Below are 21,683 nucleotides of genomic sequence, written 5' to 3' on the forward strand. Positions count from 1 at the left end.
TTCTTTCTATCTAAAATATATTCGTTTTAAAGCAACTTTAGGATGGCAAAAGCAAAGACTGTAAAATATATTTAATCCTGCACTGTTCTTACCCACTCAAAAATCCTTTACTTTTAGCCAAGAATTGTTTTAAGACCAAATCCTAATTTTGATAATTAAGTATTATATGAAAATAATAATTAAAGGCCAAATCTTCATGGAAAAGTAATGGCATGTTAACGATTCCAGTTTCATTCTAGATCCAGCAGAACCAGATCCTACACACCATCAATGATCATGGGTGTGGGACTATCTCCACAGTCCACATTATTTATACTGTCAACTGTAAATGAAGGCGCACTGGAGATGAGAAGCACTCTTTATAGGTTTTTGTAAAAACTTGTTTATTTTGTTTAAACCCTTATTTCATTCCCCAAATATTCAGTTAGTGAGTAAACAAAATGGCAACAAAACGTTTTTTTCCAGAAAGCTTCCTTTTAGTGATTGTGGGAAAAAGTAGATGTGATTAATCTGCAATACAGAGTGAATGTTATGTTACAGGGAGACATTGCAGCTCAAGTCCTACCACACCACTGCATACAGGAGTAACAGGTATTGCAGGAAAATGTGGACAATTTTATAGTGGAATTTCCCATAAGAATAGGTTGACATAGGAGTTTTCAATGGAATGGGCACCCCACATACCAAAATTTAGTGTATTATAGATTTTATCACCTCTCTTAAATTTCTTGTACAGAAAGTATTAGTGGTGAATTCATATTGGCAGTGTGACAAGGACAGGGGTGATAGGTGAGCAGGACGTGGTGTGGGATAGGATATGGCAGCAGAGCTTTGGATGAACTGAAGAGTGGAAGACGGGAGGCCAGCCAGGAAAACATTGGAATTGAGTTTGGGTGTGAGCACTGGCCACGCATTTCATGGCCCAATCGAAAATTGAGTCACACAGGCCTTAGGCAGCCAGTGGGCGGGAGATGTTTTAAAAAAATGTCTGCCAACCACCCCGTTTTTCAGCATTAATGGAGCGGGAGACAGATGAAAATCACCCCCACAGTTCCTATTATGCTTCTTTATTGAATGGCTGCCTGCTTAAGCAGGCCTCTTCTGATAAACCCTCGCAGGAGTGGAATGATCTGTAGACTGTGGTGGAAGGGTACCGCTTAGGTTTTCTTCTCAGGTGTAGCCTTCTCCTGTATGCCTCCCTCATTTCCTCTTCCTCCAGCTCCTGTTCTTCCTCCATTATAAGGACATATATGGGAATGGCCATCATGAACCCATTGGTAAAGGCTCCATGACAGAAGGGTGGGAAGAAAAGCATTTCCTGCCTGAAACTGCTGAAAGGCGGATTACAGAATTGATTGTGGACAGTCAAAGTCTGTGATCTCGCTTCTTCATTTGGCAAGTCAAGCAGGTAACTTATCCCTCTTTTCTGCAGGTTTTAATTAAGTCAGGTGCAGTTCTGGCTCAATTGTTGGAATTTCTGGGAGAGCCGGTTTTGCCCATATTATCCTGTCATTTACATACATTCACCACTTGAAAGGTGAGTGCATCTTTTGCCACTGCCCACTTCCACCAGTATTTTAGAATGGGCTTAACTCCAAATTTCAACCTCCTACTCCAGATCTACCCCACTTTTGCCCCCAAAAGATTGTGGAACTGTGGGCCCTCAGTGTTTAGGAATTGGCAGTGAAATGAAGTCACTTCTTGATTTGAAAACATTTCAGAGACAACAAAAAGATATAGGTAAGTGTGTGAGTTAGTTCTCTCTTCAAAGTTGTCAGAAATGTTGTAAAAACAGAACATAGAGAAGTCATGGACCTATGTGCAATCCAATGATCAGCAGGCCCTGAATTGAGAATAGCATAATTTTATAATCTACTCTAAGACATGTTACTGTATATTGTTTTTCTTGAATAGCTGCCTGCACAGGGCTGTATGTTTTGTATGAATATTGTTATGTACAAAATCAGGAAGACATTAAAGGGTGTTTTGTACAATGTTGAGCTTGTGATCACTGGACTAATACAGCTGTAATGATGATAGGTGAAAGATATGAAACATAGGAAATGAAGAACAAACAGATTAACCAAGAATTAAATGGAATTAGATAAATAAAGCTCATAGTAGAAAAATCTATTTCCTGAACTAAAGCTAGTACGGTTATTAAAAAATTATTTCAGCAAATCCCACATTCCCAAAATCTGTTCAAGGCCCATATTTATGCTTGCGCTTCTATTTAAAAAAACAAAGATTGTGGTATATTTCTCTATAAAGTTAAAGTGCTTCAAACTGTTTCAAACAACTGAAGAGAGAGATGGGCTAAGTGATAGAGCATTGAGGAGAGAGACACACCGAACAGTAAACGATTCAGGAAAGAGATGAATGGAGCAATTGGGAGAGAAGTGGACCAAGTGGTAGAGGATGCAGTAGAAAGATGGACTAACCATTAAAGAACGTGGACAAGAAGAATTTGGCAGGGGGTTGGGATATGGAGTGGAGCTATAGTAGGGGGTGATGCACAGCCAAATATAGAGGAAAAAACAAGTCAGCCTGGAAGGCAGAGCAAATATATAACGGCACAAGGGAGTATGGCAAGGCTGGATGGCATTTATTTTAATGCAAGGAGTCTTGCGAGTAAGGCAGATGAATTGAAGGTGTTGATGAACACATGGGAGTATGATATTGTTGCTATCACAGAGACATGGTTAAGGGAGGGGCAGGACTGGCAGCTTAATATTCCGGGTACAGAATCTTCAGGCGAGACAGAGGGGGGGTGTCAAAGAGGAGGGGGTGTCGCAATATTAATCAAGGAGTCAATTACTGCTGTAAGGAGGGATGATATCTTAGCAGGTTCCTCTAATGAGGCTATATGGGTAGAACTTAAAAACAAAAAGGGGGCAAGCACTTTGCTGGGAGTGTACTATAGGCCCCCAAACAGTCAGGGGGAGATAGAGGAACAGATATGTAGGCAAATCTCAGAGAAGTGTAGAAATAATAGGGTAATAATAGTAGGGGATTTCAACTTCCCCAATATTAACTGGGATAGTCAGAGTGTGAAAGCCTTAGAGGGTGCGGAATTCTTAAAGTGCATCCAGGAGAACTTTTTGAGCCAGCATGTAGAAAGTCCTACAAGAGAGGGGGCGGTACTGGACCTAATTCTAGGGAATGTAGCCAGGCAAGTGGTAGAAGTGTCAGTAGGAGAGCATTTTGGTGACAGTGACCATAATTCGGTTAGATTTAAGGTAGTCATGGAAAAGGACAAAGATGGACCGGAAATAAAGGTTCTAAATTGGGGGAAGGCCGATTTAATATGATAAGGCAGGATCTGGCCAAAGTGGACTGGGATCAGCTACTTGTAGGAAAATCCACATCAGAGCAGTGGGAGTCTTTCAGAAAGGAAATAGAGAGAGTACAACGCCAACATGTTCCCGTAAAGGTCAAGGGTGGGACCAACAAACCCAGGGAACCCTGGATGTCAAGGAATATACAAGAATGGATTAGGAAAAAAAGGGAGGCTTTTGGCAGATACAAAGGACTAAAAACAGTGGAAGCCCTAGAGGCATATAGAAAGTGCAGGGGAGTACTTATAAAAGAAATTAGGAGAGCGAAAAGGGGGCATGAAAAAACACTGGCGGGCAAAATAAATGAAAATCCCAAGGTGTTTTATAAGTGTATTAAGGGCAAGAGGATAACCAGGGAAAGAGTGGGGCCCATTAGGGACCAAAGTGGCAATCTGTGTGCAGAGCCAGAAGATGTAGGTGAGGATTTAAATGAATATTTTGCATCTGTGTTCACTATGGAGAAGGACGATGTAGGCATAGAAATCAGGCAGGGGGTTTGTGATATACTTAAACAAATTAGTATTGAGAGGGAGGAGGTACTAGCAGTTTTGGCGGGCTTAAAAGTGGATAAATCCCCAGGCCCTGACGGGATGTATCCCATGCTGCTGTGTGAGGCAAGGGAGGAGATTGCAGGGGCTCTGACACAAATTTTCAGAACCTCTCTGGCCACAGGGGAGGTGCCAGAGGACTGGAGAACAGCTAACGTAGTACCATTGTTCAAGAAGGGTAGTAGGGATAAACCATTGAATTACAGACCAGTGATAGGGAAATTATTGAAAAAAATTCTGAGGGACAGAATTAGTCTCCACTTGGGGAGGCAGGGATTAATCAGGGATAGTCAGCATGGCTTTGTCAGGGGGAGATCATGTCTGACCAACTTGATTGAATTTTTCGAGGGGGTGACGAGGTATGTGGATGAGGGTAGTGCAGTTGATGTAGTCTACATGGACTTCAGTTAGGATTTTGACAAAGTCCTGCATGGTAGACTGGTCAAGAAGTTAAGAGCCCATAGGATCCAAGGCAATTTGGCACATTGGATCCAAAACTGGCTTAGTGGCAGGAGGCAGAGGGTGATGGTCGAAGGTTGTTTTTGTGACTGGAAGCCTGTGTCCAGTGGTGTACCGCAGGGATCGGTGCTGGGTCCCTTGCTGTTTGTAGTGTACATTAATGATTTAGATATGAATGTAGGAGGTATGATCAGTAAGTTTGCAGATGACACGAAAATTGGTGGAGTGGTAAATAGCGAGGAGGGAAGCCTCAGGCTACAGGATGATATAGCCGGGATGGTTAGATGGGCAGAACAGTGGCAAATGGAATTTAACACAGAAAAGTGTGAGGTGATGCATTTTGGGAGGACTAACAAGGCAAGGGAATTCACAATGAATGGTAGGACCCTAGGAAGGACAGAAGATCAGAGGGACCTTGGTGTGCATGTACATAGACCCCTGAAGGCAGCAGGACAGGTAGATAAGGTGGCTAAAAAGGCATATGGGATACTTGCCTTCATTAACCGAGGCATAGAATATAAGAGCAGGGAGGTTATGATGGAGCTGTACAAAACGCTAGTTAGGCCACAGCTGGAATACTGTGTGCAGTTCTGGTTGCCACACTATAGGAGGGATATGATTGCATTGGAGAGGGTGCAGAGGAGATTCACCAGGATGTTACCTGGGCTGGAGTGCTTCAGCTATGAAGAGAGACTGGACAGGCTGGGATTGTTTTCCTTAGAGCAGAGAAAGCTGAGGGGGGACCTGATTGAGGTGTACAAAATTATGAGGGGCATAGATAGGGTAGATAGAAAGGAACTTTTCCCCTTAGTAGAGGGGTTAATAACTAGGGGGCATAGTTTCAAGGTAAGGGGCAGGAGGTTTAGAGGGGATTTGAGGAAAAACTTTTTCACTCAAAGGGTGGTTGGAATCTGGAACCCTCACAACATTCAAGAAGCATTTAGATGAGCACTTGAAACGCCATAGCATACAAGGCTACAGACCAAGTGCTGGAAAATGGGATTAGAACAGACAGGGCTTGATGGCCGGCGTGGACACGATGGGCCGAAGGGCCTCTTTCTATGCTGTATAACTCTATGACTATGTAGAGTATTCAGGAGAGAGGCAGACCAATTATGGAGATTCGAGGAGAGACACAGAATAAGCAGTGAAGGATTCAGGAGAGATATGGACCAAGCAGCTGCATTTCCCCACATTACATCAGTGACTATACTTTAAAAGTACTTCATCATAGTTATAAAGTACTTTAGGGATGTCCTGAGGTCATGAAAGGTGCTATATAAATTCTTTCTTAGGGTGGGGTGAGGCCATTAATCAATTTGTAAATGAGGATAACGGTTTAGAATTTGGTGCACTGGGAGACAGGGAGCTAATGGAGGCCAGCAAGGACAGGAATAATGGATCAGCAAGACCTAGTGCAGGAACAGGATGCAGACACTGGAGTTTAGGATAAATTGGAGTTTATATAGGGAAGATTTTGGGAGACTGGTGAGGAGGGCATTAGAGAATGTAAGTCTTGAGGTAACATAGGCAAAAGTTTCAGTGGCAGAGGGGATGAGACAGGCTGAAGGCAAGCCATGCTGCAATATGGAAGAATGCTGTTTTGGCATGTTTCTCAGTGCAAGCCATACCATGGGCTGTCACCACTAGTAGTAGGTTCAAGAGTGGCATTAACAAAATTCTGGGATATGGTTCCAGTTTGTACTTGGAATGGAGAGACTTTGAAAGAAATTTTTGTTTTATTATTCATTCTCGGGATGTGGGCATCATTAGGAAGACTGGCATTTCTTGCCCAATCCTAGTTGCCCTGTGAAGGTGGTGAGCCTTAGTCTTGAACTGCTGCAATCCGTATGTTGAAGGTGCTCCCACAGTGCTGTCAGATAGCAAGTTTTAGGATTTTGACCCACCGATGATGGAGGAATAGCGTTAGATGTCCAAATCAGGATGGTGTGTGACTTGGAGGGGAACTTGGAGGTGATGGTGTTCCCAGGCACCTGCTGCCCTTGTCCTTCCAGGTGGTGAAGGTCACAGGTTTGAGAGATTGCCTAAGAAGCCTTGACGAGTTGCTGCAGTGTGTCCTGTGGATAGTATACACTGTGTATAGGGGGTGGACGTTTAGGCTAGTGGATGAAGTGTCAATCAAGTGGACTGCTTTGTCTGGGTTGATGTTGGAGCTTTTTGAGTGTTGTTGCAGCTACACCCATCCAGGCAAGTGAAGAGTATTTGATCACACTCTTGACTTGTGCCTTATTGGTGGTGGAGAGGCTTTGGGGGTTCAGGAGGTGAGCCACTCTTCCCAGAATACCCAGACTCTGACCTGCTGTAGTAGCCACGACATTTAAGTTGCGGGTCCACGGTGACTCCATAGGATGTTGATGTTGGGGAACTTGCTGATGGTAATGCTATTAAATGTCATGGGACATGGTTAAACTCTCTCTTGTTACAGATGGTCATTGCCTGGCACTTGTGTGGTGCAAAAGTTACTTGCTACTTATCAGCCCAATCCTGGATGTTGTCCAGGTCTTGCTGCACGTGGGCTTAGACTGCTTCATTATCTGAGAAATTGCAAATGGAGTTGAACACTATGCAATCATCAGCGAACAGCCCCATGATATAAAGCACTGTGGGTAGTGCAGTGGTGTGGAATGCCAGCAGCCTCTGCCAGGTTGCTTGTCTTCTTCCCCTCCCCCACCTCACACTTCACGCTGTTGAACTCCTGATCTCATCCATTTGAACTGGCATGTCACCAAGCAGAGGCGTATTTCTAGAAGGGGTGCGAAAATCAGAGGGAGTGAAATTCTCTGGACCATTGGCAAATTCTCTATGCAGCTGGCTCAGAGTGATATTAGAAAGATCTGGGAGCAGGCCACCCACAAGCCTTCTCAAATGTAGGTGATGTGTCTGTGGTTTCCATACTACAGTCCTGGGAATACTTGGAGCCCACACCCCTTCGCCTGTGGCCCTCTGCAATGCCTACTGTGTTGTACCTCTTAGACTGCCCTTCAAGGAGGAATTAGAGAAATATTAAAACCTCAAAATAATTACAAACTGAAAGGTTCTGTTCTGTACCTCAGCAGCGCTGCTCAACTTGTCCTGGTTGTCTGTGGCTCTCACCAGCAACAGATATCGGTGCTGATCGCTCTCATAGTCAATAGGCCGGGTCAAACTGATCTCCCCTGTCTCCTTCTTGATACTGAAATGGCTGCTGGGATTAATTAGCAAACTGTAGTTAACAGGCTTCTTCTGAAAGGACATGGCTGAAACTGTCAGGAACCTGGGAAGGAGAATGGAAACTGGTTGAGCAATAACTTATGTTGCGCAGTTTCTACAGAGCTATCTATCTTTCTGAACTACATACTTATAAGAAAGCAAAACATGTTTCTAATATTCATGCCTTTTTTTTGTTTGTGGTAAACAGTATTGGTCATGCCACATCAAACACGAGGTTGGAATCCATGTGGAATAAGTCAGACTGAGGACTGAGTTGTATCAGAACTGTATTTCCATTGACCCCACCAAATCCGCCCAACCCTGCCCTATTTCCCTCGATTAGAGATCATCTACTTTGCACAGTGACCTCCTGGCAGGGTTCCCACCGCAAAAAGGAAGCCCACCAGTGTGAAGAGGGCAATCCCAAAGGTGCTGCAGCATCAGAAGAGGCAGAAGGACCATTTAAAAGCGCAGAAGACAATCAAAGTGCCCACTGAAGGCCTCAGCTGAGAACGAGGCCCGCAGCAGATAAGTGTTGGGCTCAAATTGGAGAGACAGGAGGCCTCTACTGGGCCCTATCCCCACATACCCTAACCGCAGGGCCTTTACACTGCTACCCTGGGCCTACCACACACCTTCCACGTGACAGTCCTGGGAAGTGGTGGTAACTGGGCAGACGGGAGGGGAATGCGAGGCAGACCGAGCCCCAACACTGCACCCTGCCATTATTTTCATATGGCAGATGGGAAGGGGCAGTCTTGGCAGGGGTTGGTGGGGAGAATTGAGGTTGGGGCAGTAAAATGGCAGCAGGCCCCATATGGGGGTCAATTTTCCATCATTCTCCGCCACTATTTTTGGCAGATTGCAGAGGAGAATCCAGCCCATATTGTTTAGAGGTAAATTGTAATGCCTGGATTGCCTTATATTGAGTAATATTACTTTATATTTACAGCTCAGTATTTATGGTATGGTATTTATGCAACACCTACAGTAATTAACCCTCTGTATTGACTGTAGTAACACAGCTTTAATAAAAAGTCAATGAAGACAATTATTGGTGATATCTACCCACCGTTGTTTTCTGCACTAGGCAGGTCCTAACTCAAATCTCACACAAAATTCTAGGGAAGAATGACTGAGGTGGTTTTCCGTTCTCTTCCTCAGTTTTTATCTTCAGCGTACCTTCTCCTAGGTGGGGTGCAACCAAGGCTAAAGAGTCCCACCTACCCTTTATGGTGGGGGGAGGGGCACCCACACCCATCCGATGCAAGTACCCCAGTGTTCAGAGCTGGCACTCTGGTCTCCACTCACCAGGGTTGTCTGGAGTGAGGCTTGAACCCAGCCCTTCTGACTCAGAGGCGGGAATGCTACCACTGAGCCAGTGGTCACTCCATCCAGAGGCGCGTACCCCACTGGATGTCTGCCCAGTATTTAGAGAGCCATAGTCCACAAATTATTCTGGGCCCATTTTCGGGGGAAGCACTGGGTACATTTCCAGCATCTGAATGGTGAGGCCCGAGGCATCCTCAATATTGGGCCTTGAGCCTCATTTAATGGCGCCGGCGAGGTGCGAACAACCAGCCAGTGAAGAGGAAACCAAGATTGGGCTGCTGCATCGCTAACAGCGGCCCTCAGGTAAGTGAAGCCAGGGGTTGGGAGGTAGGAGGGGGAGGATCGGAGGCCGGGGAGCAGCATATAGGAGACCAGAGAGGAGATAGGAGGCCGGTGGCGGAGATCAGAGGCTGGGGGGTGGAATGGAGGCTTGGTTGGGGGGAGCAGCAGCGATCGGGGGGATTGGCAGCAATCGGGAGGGGTGGTGGCCTGGTTTCTTTAAATGTGGGGTCGAGAGGAGCGCTCCCTGCTCCTTTCAGCTCCAAATTCAGGTAAGTAAAGTTCAAAAACGTACCTTTTTGGTAACGGGCGGTCTCGAGGTTTGGTTTTACCAGGTGCAAATGGCGCTGGCGCCAGCTGCCTCAGGGCAAACCAATCTTGCAGTGAGGGCGTCACACAAGCCTTAGGCCCCTTATTTGCCTATTTTTTTCCTTCACCAATGTGGCGAGCAGCATACTTCCTGCCTGCCATATTGGGAGCTCAGTAGGCCAAATTTATAGACCAAAAATTTAGGATAAATGGATATTGTTTGGATTGGAGAAGGGTTGGAAATGGTATACCCCAGGGGTCAGTGCTGGGTTGACATTTGTTCTTGGTATTTGTAAATGATTTGTACTTGGGTATCGGGAACACAATCTCAAAATTTGTTGACAACATGAAAGAGGGAGATTTGTCAAATGGTGAAGAGGACTACAAAAGACTTCAGGAATACATAGATAAGGATGTGCAGACAGGTAGCAGATGCAATTTAAGGAGGATAACGTTTGGGAGTAGTAACAAAAAGTGGGAATATACACCATGGAAAGAAACTGAAGTATATGGTTGAACAGAGAGACATAGGGGTTCAAATACATAATATCTGAAAGTATGACTGCAGGTAGATAAAACTATAAAAAGCCCAATAGAGTTTTAGGTTTTATAAATAGGAGCAATGAGAACAAGTGTCAAGAAGTAGTGATGCATTTGTACAAAACATTGACTCAGACATCATTAGAGTAGTGTGTGCAGTTTTGAGCACCCAATTATAGAAAGGAAATTAAAGCCATAGAGAGCATTCAGTAGATTTACCAGGATGATGCCAGAGATGGGAAACCATAGTTATGAGGAGAGAATTCAGATACCAGGCTGAGAAGAGATTTAATGGAGATCCTTAAAATTATGAAGAGTTTTGATAGAACCAATGTATTCTCTCCATATTTTTCACAGGACACAGCTGAACTTTACTAGAGTCTGGATTTGAATTTCTACTCACGATTGAGCCGCTACAGTGTCTTCAGGAATCTGAATAACGTAAGACAGATTTGCAAACTGAGGTGCACGGGGTCCAGCAATGACAGACACAACAGCAGGGACACCTTTATTTCCCAGTTTGTCTGTTGCCAGCACAGTCAGCAGGTACTCATTGTCTTTCATCAGGGGCAGTCCTGTAGTTCGAATTGAACCAGACTTTCTGTCCACTTCAAACCGCCCATCTCCACCTATTAGAATATATAAACAGTGGTACTTAGCAAACTCCTCAGTAATAGATTCACACTTCAACACTGCATGAAATGATTTATAACACAGGAATGGAGATTTCCTGTGTGCACTATGTGAAATGAAAATGTAAACTCATTTATAAAAACAGGTTTACAATTTTGTTGCACATAGTGCATAGGGGAAATCTTCCGTCAATCTAGTTTCCCTCTCGCTGGGGGAAAAATTCGGTTGGTTAGCGCCTCCTGTTAGCGTCTTCGGGGGGGCGCTAACAGGGCGCTAGGTACTTAGCGCCGGAGCCCGGCGATTTTAGCACCGCTTGCGAAATTGACCAGTCGTTTTGCGGCAGCGCAAAACACTACCGCCACGCTCTTCTGCGCCTGCAGATCGTGATGTCAGTCAAGCGTGCAACGCCCCGGTAGTGCCCCGAACCGGATATTGAGTCGCACCCTCTGCCTTAGCGCCTGCCGCTAGGAACGACAGGTAATGGGGAATGTTTTCAAGTCAGGAAGGGGCTGGGGGAGTGCTATTTAAAGGTGGGCACATCCTGCCTTTTCTTGTCAGCAAAATGTTTGGTTTTAACGCTGTCCTAAGGTGTTTTGGCCTTCAGCACCACTTTTGAGATTCCTAAGTGCCGAGCTCTTTCCCTGGGCCTATCCATTAGTACTTCCAACACAATTGTTTTTGAGGTCTCTCCAGGCCGAGATTCAAGGCTGCAATGAGCACGGTGTGGCTGGTCAGCAAGATGGCCCCTCCCCTTTAAGACTGGACGACGCCAGTCTGTCTGGCTTCCATGGTAACTGACATCGCCTGAGCTTCGGTAGCGTTCTGAGGTAGCGCCTCGCTCCCTGCCGTTTGCACCTGAAGAGAGGTGTGTAGCGCCTGATTTAGCTCTCAACTCCCTCCAGGTGCGAATTTTGCAATCGGAGGGGATAATTAGCACCGGGCGCTAAACTTTGCACCCAGCCAATATTAGCGCCCCAAAATGGGCAATACCGAAGTTGACCCCGAGATGAGCTTCCGACCACATAGCCGCACCATTACCAAGACCACCTACTTCCACCTCTGTAACATCTCCCGACTCTGCCCCTGCCTCAGCTCATCTGCTGCTGAGACCCTCATCCATCGCTTTCTTACTTCTAAACTTGACTATTCCAACGCTCTCATGGCCGGCCTCCCATCATCCACCCTCCATAAACTTGAGCTCATCTAAAACTCTGCTGCCCGTATCCTAATTCGCACCAAGTCCCGTTCACCCATCACCCCTGTGCTCGCTGACCTACATTGGCTCCCCGGTTGAGCAACACCTTCATTTTTAAATTCTCATCCTTGTTTTCAAATCCCTCCATGGCCTCGCCCCTCCCTAGCTCTGTAACCACCTCTACAACCCTCCGAGATCTCTGCAGTCCTCCAATACTCGCCTATTGTGCATCCCTGATTTTAATCGCTCCCCCATTGGCAGCCATGCCTTCAGCTGCCTAGGCTCTAAACTCTGGAATCCCCTCCCTAAACCTCTGCGCCTCGCTACCTCTCTTCCCTTCTTTGAGAGAGTCTGTGTTGCGGGACGCAATCCTCTCCAAGCTCTGCTCAATTGGACACAGATGCTGAACCCCAGGAGCTATCGTTGAGAAGGAGAATGATAGAGATACAGCAGCAACTTTGCGAGGTACTGACAGACGTGCCATGCATACTCTCCAAAATAACGAAGCAGATGGAAGAGTCCATCTCCAAAAATAGTGGATTGGTGTCGCAGGTAATTGCAAGAATGTCTACTATGGAGAGAATGGCCGCCTCCATGGAGCTTCAAGCACGGTTCTGAAATGAGTCCATGCGGGCCATGACCACAACCATGCAGGAGACATCTGCCGCCTTAAAAAGGATGATGGATACCTTATCTGTGGTCTTACAACGTGGCACTGATCATCAACATGCCGATGGCTTGCTCGATGACACTTTTGGTGGTCATGTGGCTCTTGTTGTAGCACTCCTGCACCTCACTTGTGGGGTTACCAACAGGTGTCATGAGCCAAGTTTGAAGGGTGTATTTCTTGTCTCCTACGAGCCAGCCCTTAATTCTGTTTCCTGGTACGAAGAGGTTTGGAATGTTAGACTGCTGCAGTATAAATGCATCGTGACAGCTCCCAGGGAATCTGGTGCACACCTGTATGAACTTTTTCTTGTGGTTGCATACCAGCTGTACATTGATGGAATGAAATTCCTTCCGGTTGATAAAACCTCCTGATTGATCTGGTGGTCATCGTATTGCCATATGTGTGCAATGAATCGCACCTGCCACCTGTGGGAAGCCAGCCAGAGAAGCTCATTCTGGCTATTGTCGTCATAGGGGAAGATGACATAAGTCGACACCCTGGCAAAACAATCCATACGTGACTTATAAGATCCTAAGAAATAGCAGCAGGAGTAGGCTATTTGGCTCTTTGAGCCTGCTCTTCCATTTAATAAGATCTAGGCTGATCTTTTACTCAACTCCACCTTCCCACACTTTCCCCATATCCCTTGATTCACTTAGTATCCAAAAATCTATTGACCTCTGTCTTGAATATACTCAATGACTGAGCATCCACAGCTCTCTGGGGTAGAGAATTCCAAGGATTCACAACACTTTGAGTGAAGAAATTTCTTCTTATCTCAGTCCTAAATGGCCAACCCCTTATTCTGAGTCTGGGACGCCTTAGTTCTAGATTCCCCAGCCAGGGGGAACATCCTCCCAGGATCCACCCTCTTTAAGAATTTTATATGTTTCAATGAGATCACCTCTCATTCTTTTAAACTCTAAGGAATATAGGCCTATTCTACTCAATTGAATGTATACATAGACTTGATGTATGCATTTATGTGCAGCTGACTGAGAGACCCTCGAGGTGTCTCCGGTGGCACACTGGAAGGAGCCTGATGCAAAGAAATTGAGGTCAGTGGTGACTTTCACAGTGATGGGCAATGCATGGCCACCAGGTCCAGCAGGAAGCAACTCTTCTTGAAGGATGCTGCAGATGTCCGTTGTCTTGTTTTGCACACTTTGTACAAAAATAATAAATTGCAGGACAACGGAGTGTTACAGTTTAAACTCTTTTAATGAAGCATCAGGTCTGTAAGCTTTCTTAATCAATACAGCACCGTGTGGACAAGATGGAATCAGGACCCCCTGGGTCTTCCAAACAATAGCCGTCCTTACAGATGCCTGCAGGCCAATGACAACTCAGCATGTGATCACATGTGAATATAATAGGTATTCCTTACAGATGCCTGCGGGCCAATGATAAATCAATATGCAAATGTTACATCCCCTTTTAAAAGAAAAATGTTATGCATTACTTTTGAACCTTTCTTCTACATAATGTTCTCAGTAGCATCAACATATAAGTAAACTCAACATTTAACTAGCACTGAAAACATCTCAATGTTTCAATAACGATGTACAGTTTTTTTTAGGGCAGCGATCCGCCTACACCCTTTGGCAGTTCACAAGTCAAGGATAACTCTAGGCTTGATCTCTCGTCGGAATGACGGTGTTGTTCCTTGGTGTTCAGGAGGTGCCTGTGATTGCGGTAGTACACCTGTCCTTCTGGAGTGCGGACGTGATACGATCGCTCAGTGTCAGCTGGCTGGATGACGACTGCTGGCTTCCAGTAGTCAAGCTCCTGGATTCTGATGGATTCTCCATTGTGCAACGGTGGCAGTAGTCTAGCTGACCTGTCATAGTATCTCTTTTGGTGTTGCTGTCTCTGTACACGTTTTGCATGCACTTGCTTGCAGCTGATGACCTGCCACGGCCTGTCTGGGATACGGTGAGGTATCATGGGCTCTTTGACATTTGATGGGCGGCATTCTAGACAAATGGAACATTTTCCGACAATGTCCTCAATGTGTTTGCACATTCCAGGCCAAAACATAATGTCACGTGCTCTTTGCATTTTTCCATGCCCATATGTCCAGCATGAATTTTTGTCAACATCTCTTCTCTGAGACTGGTAGGAATGATGATTTTCTCCCCTTTGAAGACGATTCCGTTGATTTGTGACAGTTCGTCTCTGTGGTTCCAGAATTCAGATATGCTCTGAGGGCATTTCCTCCTTTCCTCAGGCCATCCTTCATGTATGACTTTGCTCAGCAGTGTGAGTTGTGCATCTTTCTCTGTTTCTGCTCGGATCTCCTTCAGTTTTGAGTCACTCGCAGGTAAGCTGTTGTACACCATGTGCACCTGCACATCCATGCCTTCACTGAGGCTGCTGTCCTGGTAGCTAAGAGACTTTCTGGAGAGCGTGTCTGCGACAGGAATGTCTTTGCCTGGACGGTGAATGATTGTGAAGTCATACTTCTGTAGCTGAAGGATCATTCTCTGTAGCCTTGGTGGAGCTGCGGCTAGTGGTTTCCTCATGATTGACTCAAGGGGCTAGTGGTCGGATTCCACAATGACTTGTCGGCCATAGATGTATTGGTGGAAACGCTTACATCCAAACAGAATTGCATATAGCTCTTTCTCGATTTGAGCATAGTTGATTTCACTGTCTGAGAGAGATCTGGAAGCATAGCCGATGGGCTCTCCTTCTTGCAGTAATACTGTGCCTAGTCTGTACTTTGACGCGTCCACTTGTAGTCTGAGCTCTTTGTTGGGGTCGAAGTAGGCAAGAACCGGTCCTGGTTCTCTGGCGATTAGGTCTTTCATTTTCTGAAATGCTGTGTCATGTTGTTTGTCCCACAGGAACTCATTGGATTGTTTGAGCAACTGACGCATGGGTGCGTTGATTTTGGAGAGGCTCGGGGCAAACTTGGCTAAGTAGTTAACCATGCCTAGTACTGTCTCTAGCTCTGCGCGGTTCTTCGGCGGCTCCATCTTCTTGATGGCGGAGATTTTCTCTGGATCTGGCTTAATGCCATCAGTTGAGAGGCGATGCCCGAAATAACTGATCTCGGTGGATCCGATTATGCTTTTCTCGGTGCTGAGCCAGATACCTTTCTCCCGTGATCTTTGTAGCATCGCACGGCGGTTCCTGTCATGTTCCTCTCTATTCCTGCCATAGATGAGGAGGTCGTCTACGATTGTGACTACTCCGTCGAGGCCTTCATAGGTTTCGTCGATCTTCCGCTGGAATTCATCCTGAGCTGAGATAAGACCAAATGGTAAACGCAGAAATCGGTAGCGTCCAAATGGTGTGTTGAACGTTGTTAGCTTAGATGACTCTTCCGTGAGCTTGATATTCCAGTATCCTGATCGTGCGTCCATTACACTGAAGTAACGTGCTCCCATTAGCTTGGGTGTGATGTCATCTAGCATTGGTAGAGGGTAGTGAGGGCGTTTGATAGCCTTGTTCAAATCTCTGGGGTCGAGACAGACTCTGAGCTTGCCTGTACGTGGTTTCTCAACCACTACTAACGCATTGACCCACTCTGTCGGTTCTGTTTCCCGGACGATGATTTCTGTATTCTCCATGCTCTGTAACTCCTCCTTCAGGCAACTACGTAGAGCAAGGGGTATCCTTCTCGGTGGGCAAACCACAGGGGTTGCTGCTGGGTCAAGGTGAATAGTGCATTCACCTGGGAATAGTCCAATTCCTTTGAAGACATCAGCAAACTCATCCATGACTGTCTGCTTATGAACTGGTGCTGTCAATGATAGCACTAGCTTGACGAGGTCCATGTCTAAACATGCCTTTAGACCTAGCACTGGAGGTGCTTGAGTGTCAATAATGTAAAAGTCCAGCATCATGTCGCTTTCTTTGTACTTGCATTTCATCATGCATGTGCCTTTTACAATGAGCTGCTCACCCCCATAGCCGATCAGTTTGCGTGAGGTGGGCTGTAGCTCACACTCATCCTTCAAGCTGTGATACTCACTCAGAGGAATTACATTAACCTGAGATCCAGTGTCTAGTTTAAACTTAAGCTCTTTGCCCTGTTTTCCTATCTCAATATCGGCATAGGCTTGCTCAGTCTCTGAAATTTGTTTTTTCTGTGACACAGAATCAATAAACAGTTCCTCTGCATTTGGCTCTCTATCTGGCATTTGGCTGTCACTCACTGTGTGTACTGCTTTTCCGAAAACAGTCTTGCAAACTTTAGCAAAGTGGTTCCGTTTACCACATTTAGTACATTGCCTTCCTTTGGCAGGGCAGTATTCCTTTTCTCCATGCCAGTTGTTCCCACAATATCCACAGTTTTTGAAGCCTTTTATGTCTGTGTCGCCCATTTTTAGAACTCTCGCTGTTCTTTCTGTTCTGAAACACACTCTCTGGGCAGTGTTCTTTGGTGTGTATCTATTAACTGCGTGCACTGTCTGTTCACACGAGCTGCTCGTGGCGCCGGTTATGGCTTTCAACTGTACTTGGGCTATCTCGTGCGATCTAGCTATGTCCATAGCTTTGTCCAGTGTTAGCCTGGACCCAACATTCAAAAGCTTCTCTCTCACTTTAGCTGAATGTATTCAAAACACGATGCGGTCTCTGACCATCTCATCTTTATCTGCATATGCACAGTCATTTACCAACAGTTTTAACTCAGTCACGAACTGTTCAAACGACTCACTAGCTCCTTGTACTTTCTCCTAAAACTTGTACCTAGCGAATATCGTATTTGTCTTGGGCATCACATATGCTTCAAAACGGTCTAAATAACTTTTCAGTACCTTTGCTTCATCCGCGGTGAGAGACCATGTGTTAAAAATGTCTCTCCCTTTTTCTCCGATCCACAAGAGCAGATAACTGCATCTTTTTTCCTCCCCTTTGCTTTTCAGTGGACCCGAGAACATCAATTCCACGTGTTGCTTGAACTTGCACCATTCTCTATGTAAGTTCAAAGATCCCCAATTCATTCGAGGTAAGGGAGCTCCAACGATGTCCATTTCAAATCCCTGTTCTGACACCATGTCTTGTTTTGCACACTTTGTACAAAAATAATAAATTGCAGGACAACGGAGTATTACAGTTTAAACTCTTTTAATGAAGCATCAGGTCTGTAAGCTTTCTCAATCAATACAGCACCATGTGGACAAGATGGAGTCAGGACCCCCTGGGTCTTCCAAACAATAGCCGTCCTTACAGATGCCTGCAGGCCAATGACAACTCAGCATGTGATCACATGTGAATATAATAGGTATTCCTTACAGATGCCTGTGGGCCAATGATAAATCAATATGCAAATATTACATCCGTGACTACCTGCCGTGTCAATCCGAGCCTGCAGAAGTACTGCTCTTCAGATAGGTCAAGGAATCTGAGTGTCTGTAGATACTCTCACATGGGCAGTGCCCCCTGTGACCTCAGCCCCTTTGTTGCTCCCCTCTCTGCTGTTCTCCACTCTGTTCTCCAGATCTCTGTTCTCCAGATCTGTGTTCTCCCAGAACCGCAATTGGGTTCTCCTTGTCCTCACCTTTCACGCCACCAGCCTCCACATGCAACTGATCATCCTCTGCCATTTCCGCCACCTCCAGCATGATGCCACCACTAAACACATCTTCCTCTCCCCTTCCCTTTCAGCATTCCCTCCGCGACACCCTGGCCCACTCCTCAATCACCCCCAACACCCCCTTCCCTTCCCACGGCACCTTCCTGTGCAAGTGCAGGAGATGCAACACCTGCCCTTTCATCTCCTCCCTTCCCACCATCCAGGACCACAAACACTCCTTCCAGGTGAAACAGCAATTTACTTGTACTTCTTGCAATTTAGTATACTGTATTCGATGCTCATGATGCAATCTCCTCTACATTGGGGAGACCGAACGCAGATTGGGTGATCGCTTCGTGGAACACCTCCGTTCAGTTCCCAAGCATGACCCCGAACTTCCACTCACCTGTCATTTTAATTCTCTGCTCCACTCCCACTCTGATTCCTCTGCCCTCGACTTCAAACACTGTTCCAATGAACAGGCACTTTACAGTCTTCCGGACTCAACATTGAGTTCAACAATTTCAGACCATAACCATTTCTCCCATTTTTTTGGACATCAGTTTCTGATAATGATTCTGCCATTCCCATTTACACCTCCTCTAGACCCATCTTTTGTTTCTTTACTTGTCCCATTACCACCCCTTTTTGCCTTGCACCATCATCCTTTTTGTCATTTAATCTCTCCTGTCTTCCACCCTATCACAGACCTACCCTTTTGTTTTTCCCTCCCCTCTCCCTTTCCCCACCTCAGTACTTGCTTAAAATCTGTTACACCTCTAACTTTTTCCAGTTCTGATGAAAAGTCATCAACCTGAAACGTTAACTCTAAGGGGGTGAAATTCGGTTATGCCTCGTTTGGGGGCGGTAACCGAATTAACACCGGAGATTTAGCGTCCGGCATGGAAGCACCGCCCCGGCCGCTAAATCCGGCTTACCGCCCCAGCGAGGAAATGCAGCACTATCTCGGGTGCTCCACTTCCTCTCGGGGTGGTGTCGGGGGCGCAAAGTGCAGTAGCGCCGGAGCACTACACAGTATAGCGCTGACGCGTTTCACCACCCTTCCCCTCCCGTTAAAGGGGAGGGATGCTGCGAGCTCTGCAGGGCCTCCAATGGCCCACACTTGCCCACTAGGGTGACATGGTGCTGTATCTGCAGCCTGGCACGGCGATGCCGTACTGGGCTGGGCGATGGCAGCCACGGACCATGCCAAGGGCCGCCACGGAGGGCCAACCTGGAGGTCGGCCAAAAAAAAATATGCAGTGCGGGTCGCGGCCGCACCGCCCTTTAACTACCGCCCCACGAGCGGAGGTTGGCCCGGCTCGCGACCTGCGAGGCTGGCGCTGACATCACCTGCGGCAGCCTCGCGAGGCACAGCTGAATTTCTACCACGAGGCGATAAGGGGTTGCAGTGAGGCGCTAAGGGGTCATGGCGCACGCCGATGATGTCATCACCGGCGGCGCAGTGGCCCAGGGCGATACCGGCGGGGGTGCCTCAGCAGCACCCCTCTGAATTGCTCAGGAGGAGCTCACTCCCACCTGGGCGATAAGCCCTTTGTGCCCGTTAGCACTCCCTGGAGGTGCTAACGGCAGGCGCAAAGGAGCCGAATTTCGCAGCCTATTTCTCCCTCTACAGATGCTGCCTGAGCTGCTAAATATTTCCAGCATTTTCTGTTTTTTATTTTGATACAACAAGGATCTACTGTCTCATCACTGGTCCGGATGACCAAGGACATATTCACACTCATGGTGTAAAGGGTTAATGTATTCATGCGAGCAAAACATAAATTGTGGAGTATATACTCCTGGAAGTCGGGGTAGTCGGTTTGGTTGACAGACTGTGAATGGGAAGCTCATAAGAGCTCACGGGGTTGGGGGTAATATATTAGCATGGATAGAGGATTGGCTAACTAACAGAAAACTGAGAGTCAGGATAAATGGGTAATTTTCCAGTTGGCAAACTGTAACTAGTGGGGTGCCACAGGGATCAGTGCTGGGGCCTCAACTATTTACAATCTATATTCCTGACTTGGATGAAGGGACCGAGTGTAATGTAGCCAAATTTGCTGATGATACAAAGATAGGTAGGAAAACAAGTTGTGAAGAGGACATAAAGAATCTGCAAAGGGATATAGATAGGTTAAGTGAGTGGGCAAAAAATTGCCAGATGGAGTATAATGTGGGAAAATGTGAGGTTATCCACATTGGTAGGAAAAATAAAAAAGCAAATTATTATTTAAATGGAGAGAGATTACAAAATGCTGCAGTACAGAGAGATCTGGGGTCCTTGTATGTGAAACACAAAAAGTTAGCATGCAGGTACAGCAAGTAATTAGGAAGGCAAATGGAATGTTGGCCTTTATTGCAAGGGGGATGGAGCATAAAAGTAGGGAGGTCTTGCTCCAACTGTACAGGGTATTGGTGAGACCACACCTGGAGTACTGCGTACAATTTTGGTCTCCTTATTTAAGGAGGGATATAATTGCATTGGAGGCAGTTCAGAGAAGGTTCACTAGGTTGATTCCTGAGATGAAGGGGTTGTCTTATGAAGAAAGGCTGAGCAGGTTGAGCCTATACTCATTGGATTTTAGAAGAATGAGAGGTGAGCTTATTGAAACATATTAGATGCTGAGGGGGCTTGACAAGGTAGATGCAGAGAGGCTGTTTCCCCTCGTGAGGGAATCTAGAACTAGGGGGCATAGTTTCAGAATAAGGGGTCGCCCATTTAAGACGGAGATGAGGAGGAATTTCTTCTCTCAGAGGATCGTGAATCTTTGGAATTCTCTACCCCAGAGAGCTGTGGAGACTGGGTCATTGAATATATTTAAGGTGGAGATAGACAGATTTTTGAACAATAAGGGAGTCAAGGGTTATGGGGAGCGGGCAGGGAGGTGGAGTTGAGGCCAAGATCAGATCAGCCATGATCTTATTGAATGGCGGAGCAGGCTCGAGGGGCCAAATGGCCTACTCCTGCTCCTATTTCTTATGTTCTTATGTTCTATTTATCAGAGACATCACCCCTCTGCTTCTTGGGTTCAGAATTAACAGGAAAAAAGGGAAGCCCATGGTTGGGTCAGTCAGATTTTGAACTAACGATGGCAAGACACAGCCTTGGGCCTGGAGCTGGAAGCTAAAAATGCAGGAGATTTGGTTTTCCAGTTAGAAGTTGCCTAGAAAGAAGGTATACAAAAACAAGTAAGTCAGCCCACAAAAGGGCCAGGGCACAAGGCACATGTTTTCCTATTTTACAAAGGGAGAAGTGAGATTGAGTACAGTAGAATTTGTTTTGGCTGTTAGGCTATTTGTTCACCTACTGTCTGTGAATAAAGCAGCTTAACAATTCTTATCTGCTTGTCTCATCAAATGTTTCAGACTGCCTTTGAAAAGATTGGAGAGAATAATAAGAGGGCACATGTGAAAGACAAGATATCCAGTTCAGTTCAAAAGAGTCCTATTGTTACACCCTTGGGTTACAATATCATATAATTAAATATTAGGCAGTAAAGGTAAGCTGCTGACTTCAATGGAAAAACAATCAGAAGAGGTGTAAAATAGGCTGCCCATTCACTATCATCCATTTTCCACCCAGTGATAATAATTAAAATGATTCCCAATGACAATGGCATCTAAGTGGCTCATCAAC

At 46.0% G+C, this 21,683-nt stretch overlaps 1 protein-coding gene across 1 annotated transcript in view; it reads right to left on the bottom strand.

The window, feature by feature from the left end:
- Positions 1 to 21,683, bottom strand: part of LOC147116537 (neural-cadherin) — a 127,137-nt gene that overhangs the window by 66,637 nt on the left and 38,817 nt on the right. The window contains exons 3-4 of the mRNA XM_085992052.1: positions 10,419 to 10,644; positions 7,415 to 7,619 (exon numbers count right to left, since the gene is read on the bottom strand). Of these exons, the coding sequence (XP_085848178.1) occupies positions 7,415 to 7,619; positions 10,419 to 10,644 (431 nt within the window). The remainder of the gene's footprint in view (positions 1 to 7,414; positions 7,620 to 10,418; positions 10,645 to 21,683) is intronic.

Source organism: Somniosus microcephalus, chromosome 6 (assembly GCF_052327205.1).
Source record: "Somniosus microcephalus isolate GS21.2 chromosome 6, FLI_Smic_1.0, whole genome shotgun sequence".
Classification (NCBI taxonomy): domain Eukaryota; kingdom Metazoa; phylum Chordata; class Chondrichthyes; order Squaliformes; family Somniosidae; genus Somniosus; species Somniosus microcephalus.